We start from the raw sequence: 18,568 nt of genomic DNA, 5'->3' as shown, positions 1-18,568 counted from the left end.
AGTGCTTGTAATTAGCATACATTTTGTTATTGTCCTTGTCATTTGCCGTGTCTTTACAAAAAAAAAAAAAAATTTTGCACAGTAATTTTCTGTGGGCTATACAGTATTCATGGAAAGCTTGAAACACATACTTCTCTGTATTTTGAGACTGCAGACTATCTAATAGGTTTCTGATTCTGAAGGTAAACCTCGAGCACATTTAGAAGTGTCCAGTAATTTCCTTTCTTATTGAAACTTCTTGTAATATTTTTTTGTGTTATTTTTTCAGGTGAGCCTGATTTGAATGGTTGATTTCTTGGTAATCAAGTTTTCAGCATGCAGTTGAACCTATTACCCTTAGTCATCCAGTGCACAAATTAAAATTCTCAATTCAGTCAGTAGTCTTGTCTTTGGCATCCTCTTCCCTCCCACTCCAACTGAACATTTGAAAAAAAAGTAACTGTCTATATAATACATACAAGTTAATACATTGCTGTGTAGGAATGCTGGTGGATTTTCAAAAATAGTATGTAATATAAAATAAACTCTTGGCTAATTTGGATCTTGCAGGTGCGCAGATTTGCAGAAGCATTCTTTTGTCTTGAGCATCCTAGGCAAGCTGCCCTTGCCTATCAAGAACTTCAGTGAGTAGCTTTTTGAAGTGCACAGTATGTAGCATGTAGTACTATTATTCTGTAGTTTGTTGTGTAGAAGTAGTCTTGCAAAAATACTTCCATAACAAGTTCAAGAGAAACCTATGTTCTAAATATAGATTTGAAGTTTTTTAATGAAAGTTATATAAGAAGTTATTAAATAATTAGTAAATAACTATTAAAGCTATTAACTAATTAGTAGAAAAGTTTCTATTAAAGTGAATTAAACTACTGTTAATGTAAAAATAAATAGTTCTGTTGTATTCACGTAGGACTGCTTCCTTTTTTTCAGTGCTCAAAGTCATCTACAGATGTGTGCAGCTATCAAAAATACTTCTTTCTGCAGTTCTCTTCCACCCCTCCCTATTGAATGCAGTGAACTAGATGGAGATATGAACTCCTTGCCTATAATCTTTGAAGATCGATATTTAGATTCAATTACTGAAGGTAAACACACCTCACAGTGCAGTTTTCTTTTTGAAGAAATGAGAAAAAATTATGTAAACCCTGAGTATTTTTCTCTACATTTCTTGCTGGCTTTAAAGGAGTATATTTATTTGCTAGGAAACATTTCTTTAGTTTGACTTTTGAGGATGTGCAAAGTTTTGTAATTACTGGTGTTTCATAGTTTCAGTTACCTGCATAATCTTGTTATAAACAATCCTTTTTCTTTCTTCCCCCCCTCCCTCTTGCTTTTTTGGGTAAAAGATCTGGATGTACCCTGGTTGGTAGTTCAAAGTCTTCCAAGGTCAGAGTCCAATAAACTCGATAAATTTGAAGCTGAAGAAGGTTTTGTAGCTGGTTTTACTAGCCCAGAACTGAAAATAAGACCTGCAGGTGCCTCCAACCTTTGGCATTCAGAAAGTGAAAAGATGCTGACAAAAACTTTGAAAGGGAAAAATGAAGATGCAAATAAATCCAAAGTTAAGGTTACTAAGCTCATGAAAACAATGAAACCTGAAAATACAAAAAAAGTTGTGAAACAGAACTCCAAGGACTCAGTGATCTTAGTAGGCTACAAATGTTTGAAAAGTGCAGCACTGGAAGATACCTCTAGAAGCTCTGAAGGCAGGCCTTCATACAATGCTAATGAGGGGCTGGACCCTACATTAGATGGATTTCCTTGTGATACAAAGACCTGCACCAGGCAAGTAAGTCAAAGAGAACTTCCATTTTTGCCATCTGGAACTGAGGAAAAGACTGCCAAGATTGAAGGTATCCAACCAGGTCCGGGTAGCCCTGTGCATTGTGAAAATTTGGCTATTTTTGGTAGACTTACTATCTCCCAGACAGGTTCTGGAGCTATACAAGCAGATAGTGCTCTAAAACCCAGAGGTACACTTGAAGGTTGTCATGGAAGTCAACCACCTTCCTCAGGAGTCAGGACAATTGAGGTCAAACCAAGTAGTAGGAATCCCTATGAAGGGGAGAAAGTAACTGTTCACATCGGGTCATGGGCTGAGTTTCCGCAAGATGGAGCGCCAAGAGAGGATTTGCAGACACCCAATATTCAGTCTTCAGAATCTGGAAATAAATTGAGTTCAGGAGAACATGAACCAGTGCTTGAAAAGGAGGATGTCCACGAAAGAAACTTCCGACAAACCAGTGACATCTTGACAAAAATGAGAAGCAATCAGCCTACTCTTTCTACAAAAGAAAGTCAACTTTCTGCAAGTGGAGACATGACTAAATTACCAGATGTTAGCGTGACATATGCCTCTTCTAGGTTTTCAGATTCGGGTGTAGAAAGTGAACCAAGTTCTTTTGCAACTCACCCCAACCCCGATCAGGTTTTTGAAAATGTTCAAGGGCAAAGTGCATACAATGGTGAGAGAGTATTTCCTCAGCTTTTACTAAAACCAGACTGTGCTATAAAAAACACAATAGAAAGCCATTGTACTGAGAGTACCAGTGCTGTAAGTGAAATACAGTCATCGCTGACATCCATAAATTCTCTGCCTTCAGATGATGATGAGCTGTCACCTGATGAGAATTCAAAGATATCTGTTGTACCTGAATGCCAGCTAAGTGACAGTAAAACAGTGCTGGATCTTGGAGCAATTGACTTGCCAAAATGTGATGACAGTAAAAAATCAAACACCAATTTGCAGCAACCGTGTGTTATATTTTCAGGGTACTCAGATAGCAAAACTCTGTCTATACATTCCTCACTCTCAGGAACAAAAGATCTTTTACACTTAGTTGTTTCAGGTGAGGATACGTCTACTGATGTGAAAAATTACAGCCCACAGGCAGACCTTGGCACAACCTGTGAGGACTCTCAGGACCTTGAAAGGCATCTTAACATTGCAGAAGAAACAGTTAAATTGCATTTGGAAATTACTTGTATGGGTGAGCCATGTGTTGTTTCAGGTTCTTCATCTGTAGATGCAGTGTATGAAGTTGAAAAAACAAATGAAGGAAAACATAACGAGCCTTTAGAACTAAAGGAGACAACTGAAGAACTGTCAGTAGCGAAAAGTGAAACTGGTACAGATAATCCTTCTCCAACCAGTAGTACTGACATGGTAAAGCAAGGGCTTGTTGAAAACTATTTTGGCTCTCGAAGCAGCACAGATATTTCAGATATTTGGCCTATGGACAACAGCAATCCTGTTAGCCCTCAAAAGGAAACATATGAAAAACAAATTATTTGCTCTTCCCAACAAGACGAGGAAGAGGAGGATGATCAGGAAATGATTGAAAACGGGTATTATGAAGAAACAGACTATAGTATATTAGATGGAGCTTCCAGTGCTGACCAGGATCATGGCTCAGCAGAAGAAAGAGCCCTGAAATCTGAAAGGATTGATAGTGGGCATCTGCGAGACGGGATGACTGTGCCTCCTGTCTGTACGCCTGGTTGTCTGTCGTTTCCTTCTTCTCTGAGAGACTCTCCTTGCAATGTTATCTGTTCTTCAAGGAATAAATCTGATGCAATTACACAACAGCCAGGCAGCACATCCTACAGCTCAGCTTCATCTGTTTCCTGGTATGAAAGCTCCCCAAAACCTCAAATGTTAGCGTAAGTGGTTGTTTTAAAACAAAACTTTTTACTTTTAGAAATGATGTTGATATATAAAAGGGGAAAAGAAGTGTGGTTATGCTCTAGGGTGCCCCCAGGACTGTGGCTTGTGGATTCTGCATGCTCAAGTAGCATCGCATTTTAGATGTTCGTATAGAAAGTGTGTTAGTACTGAATTCCTTTGATCAGTTATCTTGTAATTTCTTGTGGTTCAACAAACTTCAAGCAAAACACGATGTTTTTATTTTGTTGCTTTAGTATGTTCCTTTTTAAAAATAGGATAATTTGGCTGAAAAGTGATGTTGTAATGGTTACTGAGCATAAAAATGGTGCTTTATGAAATGGAAGCTGTTAAAATAGCAAGCATAGGAAAATATGCTTTGAGTTTAAAAACAAAAACATTCTGTAACTGGTTGTCCATCAAATTAGTTAAGTGAAGCAAATGTGCGATGCAAGCCAAGTTGAGGGCCTTATTTTTAAATCTTAACTTCAAATACCCAAAATGTAACACCTTGGAGACCATAGTGCTTTAAATTACATTGCAATTTGGATACCAGGAAAGCCAAATTTAGAGCAACATCAGGGATCCCAGATGGTACCTCCTCTTGCTGTAAACATAGGAGTTTCCCTGATAACCCCCTGCTGCTAACTGAGCATGGGAAGCAGCAGCCTAATGTGTTGCATTGGAAGTAAAACTTGCTATCAGAAAGAAGAAATCTTGGAAGAGAGGTAGAAACAAGGAGAACGCTAAGCAGGCAGAGGAGACAAAGGACCAGATAGTTTGTGGTAAGCAGCTGAAAACAGAAAGAAGGATTGAATTGTGGTGGAGGAAAGCAGGTTAGAAGTGGACAGAAAAGTAGCTTCTGAAATACTGGAGGGTATACTGGCATGCAATGGGAGGAATGAAAAGCAGAGGGTATTTAGGGTGTTTTGTAACAATAAAAGAGGCAACTAGGCATAAAATCAAGGTTTGGCCTTGGGGAAAGTAGAGTCTCCCAGTGTGTGAGATAACTGGGGACTGGATAATTCCAGAGGATGTGATCTGCTCCGCAGAGAACCAGCCTTGGTATGTTCATTGCAGAAAACATGCCTTGAGTACAAACGAAGTAACTTCTGCTGCAGAGCAGTCAGACCAACTGCTTGCAGTAGTTTCTGTTTAGGCTGACTTCACTGAGGCTTGATCCTGCCAGTTAGTGAGGAATGGGCTAAAGATAAAGCTGGGAAACAGAACAAAAAGTGGAATGGGAGGAAAACAGTGAGCAGGTGGAAGAGGACAGGATACAGCATGACACTGTGAGGGATTATATAGAATATGTGATAGAGGGGAAGAAGCATAAGGAAGCATAAAGCTTGAAGTGATACAGGGAAACTGATACGTAATTAATTAGGTAAGAAGGTCATGCAAAAATCTGAGGGAAGGGGAAGAAAGGGAGGAATACAGGGAATTCCTAGCATGTGGGGAGTTCAGCTGTTAGAAACCGTGTCTTGTATGCCTTCATATAACATGTAAAAGATCAGAGGTCTGGATCTGGCTGCTTCTGAAGCAATTATCAGTTATTCAGCCTATCAGAGGGATTTTCTGGTGAACAATTACAGCACTGGCTCCAGCGCTCTGCTGACCTAGGAAATAGATTTAAATTTGGCAAGAGTTATCAAAAGTCAGTGGAAGTCTTTACATTGACTTCTAGTTGGTTATAATTCCTGTAATTTTGTTATTGCATTTAAACAAAGCTGTTGCTTGCTCAAGAGCAGAACCAGAATCTTCAGTGGTTTCAGAAACACTTCAGAGTTTGCAGAGATGTTCAAAGGAGAAGACAGTAGAGCCTGGGATATGGATTTTGTTACAGAGGAAAAGGGGCTGTAGGAAGCTACAATAAAAATATTTTGAGGAACTGGCTTCTTTTGTGAAGTTGGTAATTTGATAAATATATTTTCTTTCATGTCAATTACATAGAAGATAAAGTAAAAAGACAGTAGAAAACTGTATCCTAGGAGACCCTATATTTGTCTGGCAACAGTAAATGTTGTTTTGTCATAAATACGATTTTGTTCCAGTTTCCTACAGGCTAAAGAAGAATTGAAGCAACTTAAACTTCCTGGATTTATGTATAGCGATGTTTTCAAACTGGCTTCTTCGATACCTTATTTCAGTATGGAAGAGGATGACTGTTCAGAAGAAGGAATACATCTTATAGTCTGTGTCCATGGCCTAGATGGTACGCTGGGAAATGTGATACTGAAATGAGATAGCAGTCCAGAGTACTGGTCAGGTTTAGCTTTTGTCATTTGAACTCTTAACTGAACACTTTGAAATAGATTCACTGGAGGGAAATGGGAATATGACATAGTACTGCTGCATCTGACAGCACATTCCATAGAATCGTTTAAATTAGGAATTCCATGTAACATTTGTCTTTAGTAAAACTTTCATGCACATAAACCCGTTTCATGGCATAGTTCACACTAGATACATCTTCCAGTTTTTCACATCATACAGGTATGTGTCTGTGTTGTGGTAATAGAGTGGAGTTACTAACAAAACACTTTTGTTCAGAATTTTCAATGTTACATTGTCAAGGAAAGTAAAATATATGTATATTGTTAGGAAAAAACAGTACATAAAATACAGTCAAGTGTTTACAAAGTTTTAAAAGTTTAGATTGCTGAATCACAGAATGGTTGAGGTTGGAAGGGGTCTCTGCAGATTGCCTAGTTCAACTCCCCTGCTCAAAGCAGGGTCAATTACAGCAGGTGCCCAGGACCCAGACCAGCTGGGGTTTGCAATATTTCCAAGGATGAAGACTCTACAGTAGTAGAAATGAGAAAATCTCTTGCTAATTGAAAGGATTAGAAAGTTTAAATAGCTTGAATGTATTTACCTGCTTTTAGTTCAAAGCATTTGCACATACTAAAGAATAATATCCCCTCTAGTTAAGGTATTCATAGCTTTGTGCCATCAATGTTTTTGTCTTTTTTTGAGATGCTTCTTAAATTAACAATGTAAGGAAACACAAGAGGGCAGTAGGATAGAATATTGGACTGGACCAACACTGCACAGCTGCCTTGTTGATTTTTCAAATTCCTAATTTTTTTTTTCTTTCTTTCTTCCTCTGGGCAGAAAGTAGCCTTTCCACATCTAAAACAGAACTCCTTCTTACTAGTGCAGATGTTCAAGTGCTGTTGCATGGCTGGAATTGACACAAATGTTAACTTGGCCAAAAAAACTGTTGTTAAAAAAGCATGTCTTTGAAGCCTTAGAAGAATCCCTATAGTTAGAATTTTCTTATGAAATGGCGATTCATAGAAGTTCTTTCTTATTAATAACAGATTTAAATAAAAATCTTACACTCTAATTAAGGCAGAAAGGGTACTCTTTCTTCAAAAGCTTATGTGATCACTGATGTAGAAAAATATTCAGAATGCTAGTTAAACTAGCATTTGTTGTCTTGGGTACCAGTCTAAATGTGTCTTTATCTGCTAACAGTCCACTCTGCCTTTTTATTCTATGAAAATGTTGACAATTTGCCCGTATTCCTTACTCCTTCACTGAATGCTTTAAGCTAGCTCTGAGTTCTTTAATTGACTTTTATCAAAATAATTAGGTTTTCAAGAACGTAATGTTCACAGTGCTATGCATCTGTTGGATGCTAAGACAAAATCAAATATGACTTCCTAAATCCTTGCATTTTTAAAACAGTGTCTGCATTGAATGTCATTTTTTATAGACCATTTTGTCACTGCATTTGGCATTGCAGTTTATCTTCCTGAGTCTTACTGAATTTTAATTAGGGCTAAGAATATCGTTAGCTGTATTTAAGTATAAAATTGTGCCAGAGGTTCTCTTGAGTATTCCAAGTGCTTTTATTGCAAGTTAACTTTGCGGTATCTAACACTTGATTGTTTTTCTTTTTAAGGTAACAGCGCGGATCTGAGATTAGTGAAGACTTACATTGAGCTAGGGCTGCCTGGAGGGAGAATAGATTTTCTTATGTCCGAAAGGAATCAGGTATTTGCCAACAAAAAAAGAATTTATGGAAAGCAATAAGCAGTGTACATCTTCAGACATGTTTATTTAATGGCAGTATCGTGTTGCAGTTTACCATATTTTGTATATTTTTACTGTGTTATTGTGGAGTCCGTAATTTGATCTGTGGCTTGCGTTAAAGTAATTACAAAACCTAGTATGATAGTGAAGGTAAATACATAAGGACTAACATTTGTCGCTGCCATTTCCTTGTATGTACTAATATCTCCTAAGTTCTCAGCATAATCAGTTAGGATTGTAGATAAAGTACCCTCAATATTAATGGTAAAAATGGTGATAGTGAAAACTGGTATGGCAAGAAGGGAGAAGTGTTATTTCAGAGGATCTGAGAAATACGAAATACCTGTCTCTTGTTCCTTTGTCAGTGTACTGTGAGATTCACATCATGACACTGAACTAATATCAAATTAGTTCGTGTTGCACATTTGTGAATTTTATTATTTTCACATGAAGTAAACTTGGCAAAGCTCAGAAGACAATTTTTTACATTTTTTTGTGTGTTACAAACTGTATTAGACATACTTCCAGGATGAATTAGAACAAAGAGTCTTCAGTGGCTCAAACAAAAGGTTCATTTAGCAAAGCAGTGGTTTTCTGGTGATAGCTGCTGGGATGCTTTGCGGAACAGGCTGGACAGGCACCAAGCCATGCTTTCTCTTCTCTAGCCTTGTAGGTTTTGGCAGTCAGCAGTTCTGAAACTTTCTGATTTGGGAATTCCATTGAGACCACTGAGTCTAATAGCTACTGGCGGACTTTGCTCCTTAATGTTGGCTGATTTTTTTTGAATGTTTTTACTTCCAGTTTCCATAGCACACAGCTGAGATTAATTCTACGGTTCATATGCATTACTAATTCAGTTGTAAAGACGGAAATTTAAACAAATCTTCCAGCTTGTTTTGGGAAAAAAATGGTCAATAATCATTACCTATTTCCCATTTCAGTTAATTATTTTATAAAAAAGTATAATTTCTCCTATCAGGAGGCAATTGAAGAGACTGACTTAGTCCATTCAGTATTTCTCAGGATCACATGTGAAACAGTTTCTGGTCATTCATGTTATCCTTCCCTGCCTGCTTTCAAACTTCTTGTCATTTAAAATAGGATGATCAGAATTAGGGCATTTAAGATGCTTGTGCACTATGGACTTACGAAATGCTGTATTGATATTTTCTGTTCTTTCCTTGCTTTCCTAACATAGCTGATTATATAGAACACAGATGTGTAGATTGTTTGCATATATATTTAGGGCTAGTTTTCCCTATGTAACATTGTTTTGCCTTTCTTGCCGTTTTATCACCCAGGCATGCAGTACTGTAAGTCTCTTCTGAAATTCTGGTCGGTTCTAGATTTGAGTATCCTAGATATTTGGTTTTATCTACAAACTCCAACATCTCATCTCCTCCTTCCTTTTCCCAGATCATTTATGAGTATGTTGAGCACTACAGAGTTTAGCACAGAACCTTTGGAACTTGTGTTGAGAAGTTTTAGGCAGCCTTTGCTTACCTTTTTTTTTTGATTTCTTACTGCCAGTCATTGTAGAGAATCAGCTATGAACTGGGAATAAGGCTTTAAGGATTTGTTTTGTTTTGAATAAACAGTACTAATGTAGACTCTTTCTGCTGTTGCAGTAATTGTCTTATTTCTATTTCATGGGTAGTGTGATTTAGTTCTAAATATGCAGTTTGACCTTCTGTTTCACTACAGATAAGATTATGTGTAGGGGAAGGCTTAGAAAGAAGTAAGGCTGGCTGTCTAATGTTAAGATTTGGTTTGGTGTATTAGAAGAAAGTAGTCTTAGAGTAAAATGTGTATCACATTATTCCATGTTACAAGGAAAAAAACTTGGAAAAAATTAAAATTACTAGCTGTAGTGTTTGTTTTCAAAGTTAATATGCTTTTATTTGTGTGCTGTTGATCAAAACACGGGGGAATAAGAATTCAGACTGAATGCAGAATGTATATTGCTGCATTAGAAAATACAGTTATTATTTTTTATTTCTTTTATTTTACAGAATGATACCTTTGCTGATTTTGATTCCATGACAGATCGCCTTTTAGATGAAATTATACAGTATATACAAATTTATAATCTAACCCTTTCAAAAATCAGGTAATATCTGTTCTATACTATTTATAGAAATAAACTTAAAACTAGAGCCCTGTGTTGTTCTGAACTGTGATGCTCAGGAGCCGGCCAAAAGAGAGACGGGAAAGTGGGAAAGAGAAATTCAGGGAGGGGGAGGAACAGGGGAAAGGAGGACAAAGGAGAGAGAGGGAATTCCCAGCTGAAAGAAGACTGAACAGTGCTGTAAGCTGACCTAGTCCTGTTGGTGGCTTTAGGGCAGAGTTCAGTATTGCATTTAAGGAGCTGCTGTCCTGTCCTTCCTCAGATCCTGCATGGTAGGGTTCTGCAGAAAATCAGATGATACTTTGAGAAAGTAGAAGGAAACTGTAATAGTGCTATGTCAAGGAAAAAAAAATAGTTTTCTTCTGATTTTGTAGTCTCTTCACCAAGCATGACGTAGCAGACTGTCTACCTTGCCATTCCTACAGGGAAATTCGCTTATCTGGGATGTTGAAGGACGGCTGTGTGAAAAGAAATACTCCATCATTTTGATGTTTTCTGATTGTTTCATCTGCTAAAAAGCATCTTTTACATCTTAATAGAAGGCTTACTCCAGTCTCTGCATTCCTCTTTCCTTTTCCAGTTACTTCCAGGGAATACCTGTTCCATTTATTTTCTCAAAGGAGGGTACACCATTTTGGGCAGACTACCTTACGAACCCAACCGTGTTGCTGGAGTTAGCTCATTGATAGATGAAAGGAGCAAATTCAAGCCTGACTTCTTTTGTTTAGGCATACTCAAATTGTACATCTGGAGAGGTTTTTGACTTGCTGCTCACATGCATTTGGTTTCTGTATACCCATGCGCTTGGTAGGCCTTATTCGGCTAGGCAAAACATCTAACATGTTTAAACATAATTTCACTTTTTAAACAAATGTTTCTGTTTTCAGATAGGCAAGATCTGACATGGTTAATTTCATCTAAATCAATGACTTAAAAAGCACTGTGTGATCGTATTTGTATTATGCAGACTGCATGTTAGCACCCTCCCTACGGGAGAGGAGAGTTCTGTAACCCACCAGCACACGCTGGTATCTTCCCTCCCATGCTGTGGTCTGAAGGCTGTAATGAACAAACCCACCCAGTTACCTTCTTGTTCGTACCTGAGAATTGAGTTCTTGTTTGCTTTTGGTTTGCTTCTCTCATGAAACTCTCAATTTGTAAATATTTTTTCAGTTTTATTTATTACTTGTCACTTGAAAGAAAACAGAAATTACCAATTTTTATTTTAGTTTCCTTTTCGAAGTGTGTACTTGTCTTTGGCCCTGCAAAGCAGAAGTGTCTCATCTCTCAACTTTAGTTTTTCTTATGAGAAAGTTAAACCTATGAGCAAATTCTGCAGCTGTTTCCTGGTAGTTATGTGAGGGAAATTTCAGAAAGAAATGTGCTTAGATGCAAGTCCTTGAAGGAATGAACCAGAAAGCCCGGGAAAGTACTGTTGAGAAATCCTCTGTTGAAGTAGCCGATGCATTCCTACCTCTTTTTGGCTATCCCACTGTAAAGAAAGTGGACTTTGTGCTAGTTAGCCATGCTGTCCTGAACGATGCTATTTCTCCTCATAAAATCTCCCTGTCTGCTAAAGGAAGTGTTCTCTGTACAGATGCTGCTCAATAGCTGAGTCAAATTAGAAATCGGTCTCCCGACCTATAATGATTCTGTATGGCAAAAAACCTGACATCACTGTGTGTTTGAAATACCTGTTCAGTCTCTCTTTTACACTGAAAGTCTTGTTACAGGCAAAAGAGAACACACTTCTTATGCAGAGCTAAGAATCTATTATTAGTCCAGTTAGTCTTTTAATAGTCTCATTAAAAATGCAGCAAAAAGTTACTATTGGTCTAGTTATAGTACTACCAAAATTCATAGTCCAAATTAATGCAGAAAAGTCGCCTTACTCAATCTTAAAGGTCTTTTCCAACCAAAATGATTCTATGACTCTGTGATTATTAATATGACTAAAGTTGCTATACAGAAACTTTCTAAGTATCTTTTCTCAGGTGGTAGGCTCCTCTTCCAGCAGCTGTCTGGATCCTAAGTTCGGTAGTTTCTGTCTTCCCAAAGCAGTGGGATGTTAACATCCTGGGGCTTCAGTGTAAGGAGAACGATGCTCACAGTGGCGGTTTTGCCTCCTTGGCCTTGGATCTGCCTGGATTTATTTTCATATTTCCGTATTTTCAGTCTGCCCACATGTTCTTTCTTTAGTTTCCCATATACTCTCCCCACCCCCCACCCCCCTTCTCTGTTATCCCCAATACTGGCTTTCTTTCCTGAGTTGTAAGATTTTGCTTCTGTAGTGACCGTTAATAGACCATTGGGGACCTCTGGCATATGATACCTGTCTGGACTCTTCCATACGACACTGTATTCTAGTGACACGCAGTTCAAACCACACTGAATAACTACTGGTTATTAATAGAAACTATAGTGAAAGTAAAGTGGCTTTAGACAGCCTGAGTTGTTACTTCACTGCCAGATGATTGTTGTCACGCTAAAACAAACTAAAATCAGCTCAGGCCAAGACAAGTCAAGGGAAGTTCTGAGTTACTGTGCTGTCAAATGTCGTGTCTTCAGATAATGACAAAATCCTATTTACCGTGCTACATTCTTGTCCTGATGTAAGAAGAGGAGGCACTCCGTGTACCGTCAGAACCCAGGGCCATACTATAGCGTCAGCCTCAGTGAACCAACAATTTTGGTAATGCCAAAGCTAAACCAGTTATTGCACCAGTACACTATTCGACATGTGCATTGATCTCTGAACAGAATCTTCGTGCTCACTACAGGTGTGCAGCAGGCATGAACTGGAAGCTCAATTCAAACCAACAGCAGTTTGTCTTATAAAACAACTGAATCATGAATAGTTCAGGTTGAGGGGACCTCTAAGGGGTCATCTGGACCAGTCCCACCTTCAAAGTTAATGTGACTTTGAAGCAAGTGAAATTGCTCGCTCATACCCATTCAAGTTTTGAGTAAATGTGAGGATGGAAGCACTTCCAGGACATCGCATAGTTAGCAAGTAAACCACATGCTCTTACAGTGTCATTTCAGAAACTGTTTTCCTCATTCAGGTCTTACATAAATTTCTGATGACCTGTATTGGATGTTAACCTCAGTTGGATTATTCAGCTTGTCATCCTCTTTCCTAAGTAACATTGGCTCACAGGAAGAGAAAACAATTTTTTAATGCTATGCATATATTAAATTAAAACAGTTGTTCATTGTTTCAGCACCTTTTTGATTATGGCTTTTGATAGACTTTTTTCTTCCATGAATTTTTATAGTTGGACAGGACTTGTCATTTGTTAGCACAGAATAATGAGGTTTTACCTCTTCTAATTTTCTAATTTAATGATCTGAATTGGTAGACTTGTGCCATAAATGCATATAAATACTCCAGTATAATTCTGTTACTTCAGTGTGTTGAGTTAGTGATAGTTTGTATTCAGAAGACAGTAATATTGCCACCTACTGTTCAGAAATACATGGGCTTTGCAGAGCATCCCACGGTTGCAGGTATTTGAAACGACAAATAGAATTGGCTACATTTTTGTCTACACTTTGAAATCCCTTTTTGAAGGGTTTTCCTTTTCATCCCTTTTCTTTTTTGATTTGAGCAAATCCTTAAACCTTTCTCTCTTAGAAAATAAAGGCTTATTATGTGTTCACCTAAATATCTAAATTTTAACCCAATATATTACTGTAACCTTTCTTATTTTTCTAAGTCTTTCCAAATTAAGAACAAGTGTTTAATCTTTGAGGTACATTCACATAGCCAGTTGGGAGCAGCTTTTTTTTTCCTAAATGGATCTTTGATTTTTCTGGAGTTTTGGTTTAGGTTTGCCCATATTCTTCGGTATGATAGGATCGATTGATGGATCACTGGATTTTTTTTCCAGTGACAAAATTGTCTTTTGCTATGGTACAATAGAAATAGTTTCTCATCCCTTTATGGCATTTAGTAAATAGTGGATGAACTGTCAAGAAAACATCTCTGCTAATGTTCACATCATCTTTAGAAAATAAGCTCTTCTATTCAAGAGCAGTTATGTCATGGAGGTCATTTTCAGGATAAACTCAAATTCTGTGGACATTTTCTTGTTCCTAAAGAAACTTAAGGTTTTGTTTTTCTTGTGTGGACTTTATGATGGATTCTGAGAAAATAGTTTTAAATTTTAGTATTCAAGAGAGTCAGCAGTTCAGTATTTTGCAAACGTGCTGCTGTTGTGCTGACAGCACACAGGATACATACCTTTCATTTCTAAATTAGTTAGGCAAGTATAGCAAGCTGTAGCAAAGAATTTCTGATACTGTAGCAATTCTGAAAATCTGATAGTAAAAGCGAACGGGAAGAATATACCTATATGCTTAAACTGTATATTTAGTAAGGAACAACTTGCCTATTGTGTCATAGAAATGTATAATTATGTCAGAGTTTAGGAGTTCAGGAGTGGCCCTGCCATTCTATAACTTAATGTTTGAATTTTTTCATTTACCTTTAAATTGGAATTTTCAGAGTCAATAATTCTTGCTTGGGAAGCAATTAAACAGTCAAGTAATTTTTTTGTGCTGCATTTTACACCGATATTACTGGTAGCTTGGTTTTAGCTATTTTTGTTGATGAATGTAGTGATACGGAGCAAACGGGAAGGATGATCTTACAGGTATATTGTGGCGCAGACACAATCCAGCCATGGCAGTTCTATTGTATATTTTTGGACGGTTGTCTGTTCTCTCCATGTCTTGAAATTACATTTGAAAACAGGAAGGCATTTTTTCCTTTGAATTTTGTGAGTCGTTTCTGCTGTATCTTCTTTAAGTCACTGCCTAGGATGATGTGTGGTCCTTACCTCAGCAGGGATTTAAGTATAACTGCATAATAACTAGACTTGCTTGATTGTTTAGTGTCTCTTCTAAAGAAATGCTTTGTGCAGACTTGTGGATACAACAGTAGGAACCTCAGATTAAGTAATTATTCTTAGATACATGAAGCTAAAGAGTCCCATCCCTCTTTCCCGTTAACTTGCTTAACCAGGGAAACGACTACATGTAATATTCTCCTGGCAGACAGATATTCTTCAGTTGTTTCACTCAAACTGAAATCACTTCTTTTGGTCCAACAGATTTTATATGTTGCTTCTATTTTAAAATAATCAGATTCAGTTAAGTAATGGTTTTCCCCCTTACAGGAGTACCTTTGGAATCCTTCTCCACTAGGTTGTTTCAGTAACTTTCATGCATTTATCACACTGAATGCCATCACATGCCAAAGTAGTGATTTATTCCGTCATAAAATATTCACTCATAAAATATTTTCTGAATATTTGGTGCTAAAGGAAGTACACCCAGAAATAATCTTGGGTTTGGGTGGGAGATGCTGCTGGAAGGATGGTTGGGTTTTACTAGCTTTTCAAGAACAATGTATAAACTAATTCTGGAGGAGCTCAGAACATGTGCGTAACGAGTTTGTGCAGCTTGAGAGATATGGATGAGCTATGTTTTCTGTGTGACATAAAATACAGGCTTCTGAATGCAAACTTTTCATTCATTTTTTTCTTATGCTCTTTCAACATTTTATGACACGTTTTATTTTTCTCTGTTTAAAAGAAAAAAGATTGCCATCAAGTTCTATGTTATACTGTTTTTTTCTTTTTAAACAGCTTTATTGGACACTCACTGGGTAATTTAATAATCCGTTCAGTGCTCACAAGACCTCGATTTAAGTATTACCTCAACAAACTTCATACCTTCCTGTCTTTGTCTGGACCACATCTTGGTACCCTCTACAACAGCAGTGCTCTTGTTAATACAGGTAAAGTATTATTTTTAGGAGTATAAATTTAGGGGAGATTCTAACTTTGAAATGCCCTTAGTGCACATTTCTGCATTACTTTGATTATAAAAAAGTGCACATTTCACTGTCGTAAGAAAAGAGTTCTGAAAATAAAGTATCAATAGAAGGATGTGCAAGATTGACATAAGCATTTTCCATTACGTTTGATTCAGGTTTTCTGTTACACCATAAATAAACTCCAGTTTTAATATGTTGAGCTCAATTTATTATAAACCAAATTTTAATACACTTAATCTGCAAAACAAGTAGGTAAGATGCATTAAAATAATTCTGAACTACTAGTAGTGTCTTTTCTCTCTCAGAAACGTCTTGCAACCTGCAGCGTATTTCTGCAGATGTGTTTGTACCTTATGAACGTCTGTTTTTCCAAAGATAAAATGTAGCTCTAGGAGAACTTGTAGAAACTGCTGACTTTTGAAGTAAAGGTTGGAAAATACTTTCAGATAGCATCGAATTTTTAAATGAAAACTTGTTTCGGAGATTACCACCTATCTTGGAGGCCCCAAACCCAAACTGAATAACACTTATTTTCACTAAATAGAAATATGCTTATGCTCCAAAAATCACGGATTACTTTGTTTAGTGCCAGTTCATTTATTGATTGTTATACGTTTCGTACAAAAATGAGGAGGAAAACAATTAATTCACATGTGCTGAGCTTAAGTGGACAGGAATTGGTGGCTATCTGGAGCTATTGTTGGAGTTCATAAAAGCAGAGGGAACGTGAGAGCTCTTTGAATTTGGTTGAGATGGTGCTGTTTATAGCCCTGAATACACCACCGTTGAGGTTACGTCAAGATTAAGACATCTACAATAGAACTCACTATGGGCATCTACTGGGCGTTTAACCTAGAATATCTGTAGACAGTTTCTTTCAGGTATTTTCATCTGTAGCTGAATCTCACCCAAATCACCCCAAATGCTAGCATTACTTTGCTTTTAGAAATTGTTTTCCAGGATATGGGAAGCAGGGCTGTTTTCTTGTTTATGTAATCACCAGCAAATGACTTTCAGTTAACTTAAGTTTAACTTATCAATATCAATATCAACTTAACAATATCAAAGTATAATCCGGAATATATTCACTGAAAAAAAAAAAAGAATTTCTGGAATATTTAATGTCTTTTATAGTTCAAGACTATACAAAACATCCTTTTCATGTAATAGTCTTCCTCTACATTTCAGACACTTGTAAGATTTTTGGAAAATTCCAAGATAGTAATAAGTAATGGGTATTGAAGTCTAAATCGCTATACTGTACATATGCATTAATATCTGCCAATAAATTGCATTTTAAAAGGTAACTGTTTCTCTGAGAGTTGAATCAACATATAAAGAGATTCTTGAGGCTATAAGGGCTTGATGCCTACTACCAAAAGAATGCTTGGCAAGGGAGGTAAGGTTTTCTGAAACGTCAGCTGCTTGGCTCATTGACTAATTAGGAGGGTACAGCATCACAGAAAATGTTATGCTATGGTATTCTTCCAAGAAAATTCTGCTTCCTTTTTTCAAGCTATATGTAATGAATTTGGTGGTTCTACAAAGTTATTTTTAGAAATCTGAGAAGTAATGCTTATTTATTGCTACATATTTGGACATTAAAATGTTCTGTTACTCTGAAAATCATTGAAATAGAGTTTGTATATTGCCTTACAGCTAACGTAGTCATATATCTTTGCTTCTTGCAAGTATAGTTACTTTTTGTAGGCAGGCTTGTACATTAGCGGAAATAACGGCCCTCATGCTTTTTTATATAGAGAGAGAGGAGAGAATAATGAACAAAAATTTAAAATGTTTCTGGGCTTGAAAATGCTGACATGAAAAATAAGATTAATATGTAAGAGGCTAAATAGATAGATTTTACATATGTTTAATTAGGGTTTGTATTTTATTGTGGCTCTATACTCATGTTGTACCTAACAATGCAGGACTGTGGTTTATGCAGAAGTGGAAGAAATCTGGTTCTTTATTGCAATTGACATGTCGAGACCATTCAGATCCACGACAAACATTCTTATACAAACTTAGTAAAAAAGCAGGTAAGCTTTGTTAATACTTCTCTTTTAAAGGCCGCTGTATATAAATGTGAATAGGAAAGGTAAAAAAAAATATGTTTCCAACAAGCTCCTGTTTCAGTTTATTTAAGAGTTACTTTGGCTTCAGTCCCATATTCTTCAACTAAACTTCAACTGTTTGTAAACCATTTCTGTTGCGGAGGTGGACCATTGCTTTGAGACTTTCCTTCCTGAGTGGAATTTCTGAGTGCAGCCACTACACTGATAGATCTGTATATCTATATCAGCTTCCTCTTGAACCACTGAAGCTAGTGATTTCAGTGTGATAAGTCAATTACATTAATTTAGAATTACCTGTTTATGTATCTGTCTTATCTAGTTTGTAAATTTAAAATTCTGCTTTAAATTTTGCTGACTTGTCTTTTGTTACCTCAGTAAGATTATCAGGGAAAACAAAAACTCACTTTGATAAAGGAAGGAGAAGTTGTATTTAGCATAACAGCTAAAAAACAGATTAGATTACTCATATCAATCATACAGTTTTCTCTGGTTTCAATATTCTTATTTCAGCTGTTGGCTGAGAGCCGGTTTTGCTAGTGAATAATGTGCCAGGTGGGGGTGGTTACCATTACGCATTGTAAAGTTACTGAGAATGGATCTGACAGGTATTTCTGCATGGGTGTCAGCCAAGCAATTGTGGAGCCAGAGATGCTCAGAGTGTTTTGTGAAAAATGCAGGCACGTTTCTCCATCGAAATATTTGTAGTTGTCACAGCTGAAATTCTGTTGAGAGCAAAGCAGTACCAAGATACGGGCAGGAAAAGACTGACCTCTAGCTCTTGAGATGTTCAAATATAAAACTTAGAAGACTTGGAA

At 37.0% G+C, this 18,568-nt stretch overlaps 1 protein-coding gene across 7 annotated transcripts in view; it reads left to right on the top strand.

Moving 5' to 3' along the window:
• FAM135A (family with sequence similarity 135 member A) overlaps nucleotides 1–18,568 on the top strand; it is a 99,972-nt gene that overhangs the window by 69,064 nt on the left and 12,340 nt on the right. For 6 of the 7 annotated variants that reach the window (XM_055713417.1, XM_055713416.1, XM_055713420.1 and 3 more), the window contains 8 exons: nucleotides 550–623; nucleotides 925–1,079; nucleotides 1,341–3,657; nucleotides 5,713–5,873; nucleotides 7,572–7,663; nucleotides 9,715–9,812; nucleotides 15,485–15,636; nucleotides 17,607–17,717. In XM_055713417.1, coding sequence (XP_055569392.1) covers nucleotides 550–623; nucleotides 925–1,079; nucleotides 1,341–3,657; nucleotides 5,713–5,873; nucleotides 7,572–7,663; nucleotides 9,715–9,812; nucleotides 15,485–15,636; nucleotides 17,607–17,717 — 3,160 coding nt within the window. Of the gene's footprint in view, nucleotides 1–549; nucleotides 624–924; nucleotides 1,080–1,340; nucleotides 3,658–5,712; nucleotides 5,874–7,571; nucleotides 7,664–9,714; nucleotides 9,813–15,484; nucleotides 15,637–17,606; nucleotides 17,718–18,568 lie in introns of those variants that run through there. The other variant, XM_055713418.1, reaches the window with a different exon arrangement.

This window comes from Falco cherrug, chromosome 6, assembly GCF_023634085.1.
Source record: "Falco cherrug isolate bFalChe1 chromosome 6, bFalChe1.pri, whole genome shotgun sequence".
Taxonomy (NCBI): Eukaryota; Metazoa; Chordata; class Aves; order Falconiformes; family Falconidae; genus Falco; species Falco cherrug.
Note: the sequence above shows the minus strand (reverse complement) of the source record. Positions and strands in the feature narration are given on the sequence as shown.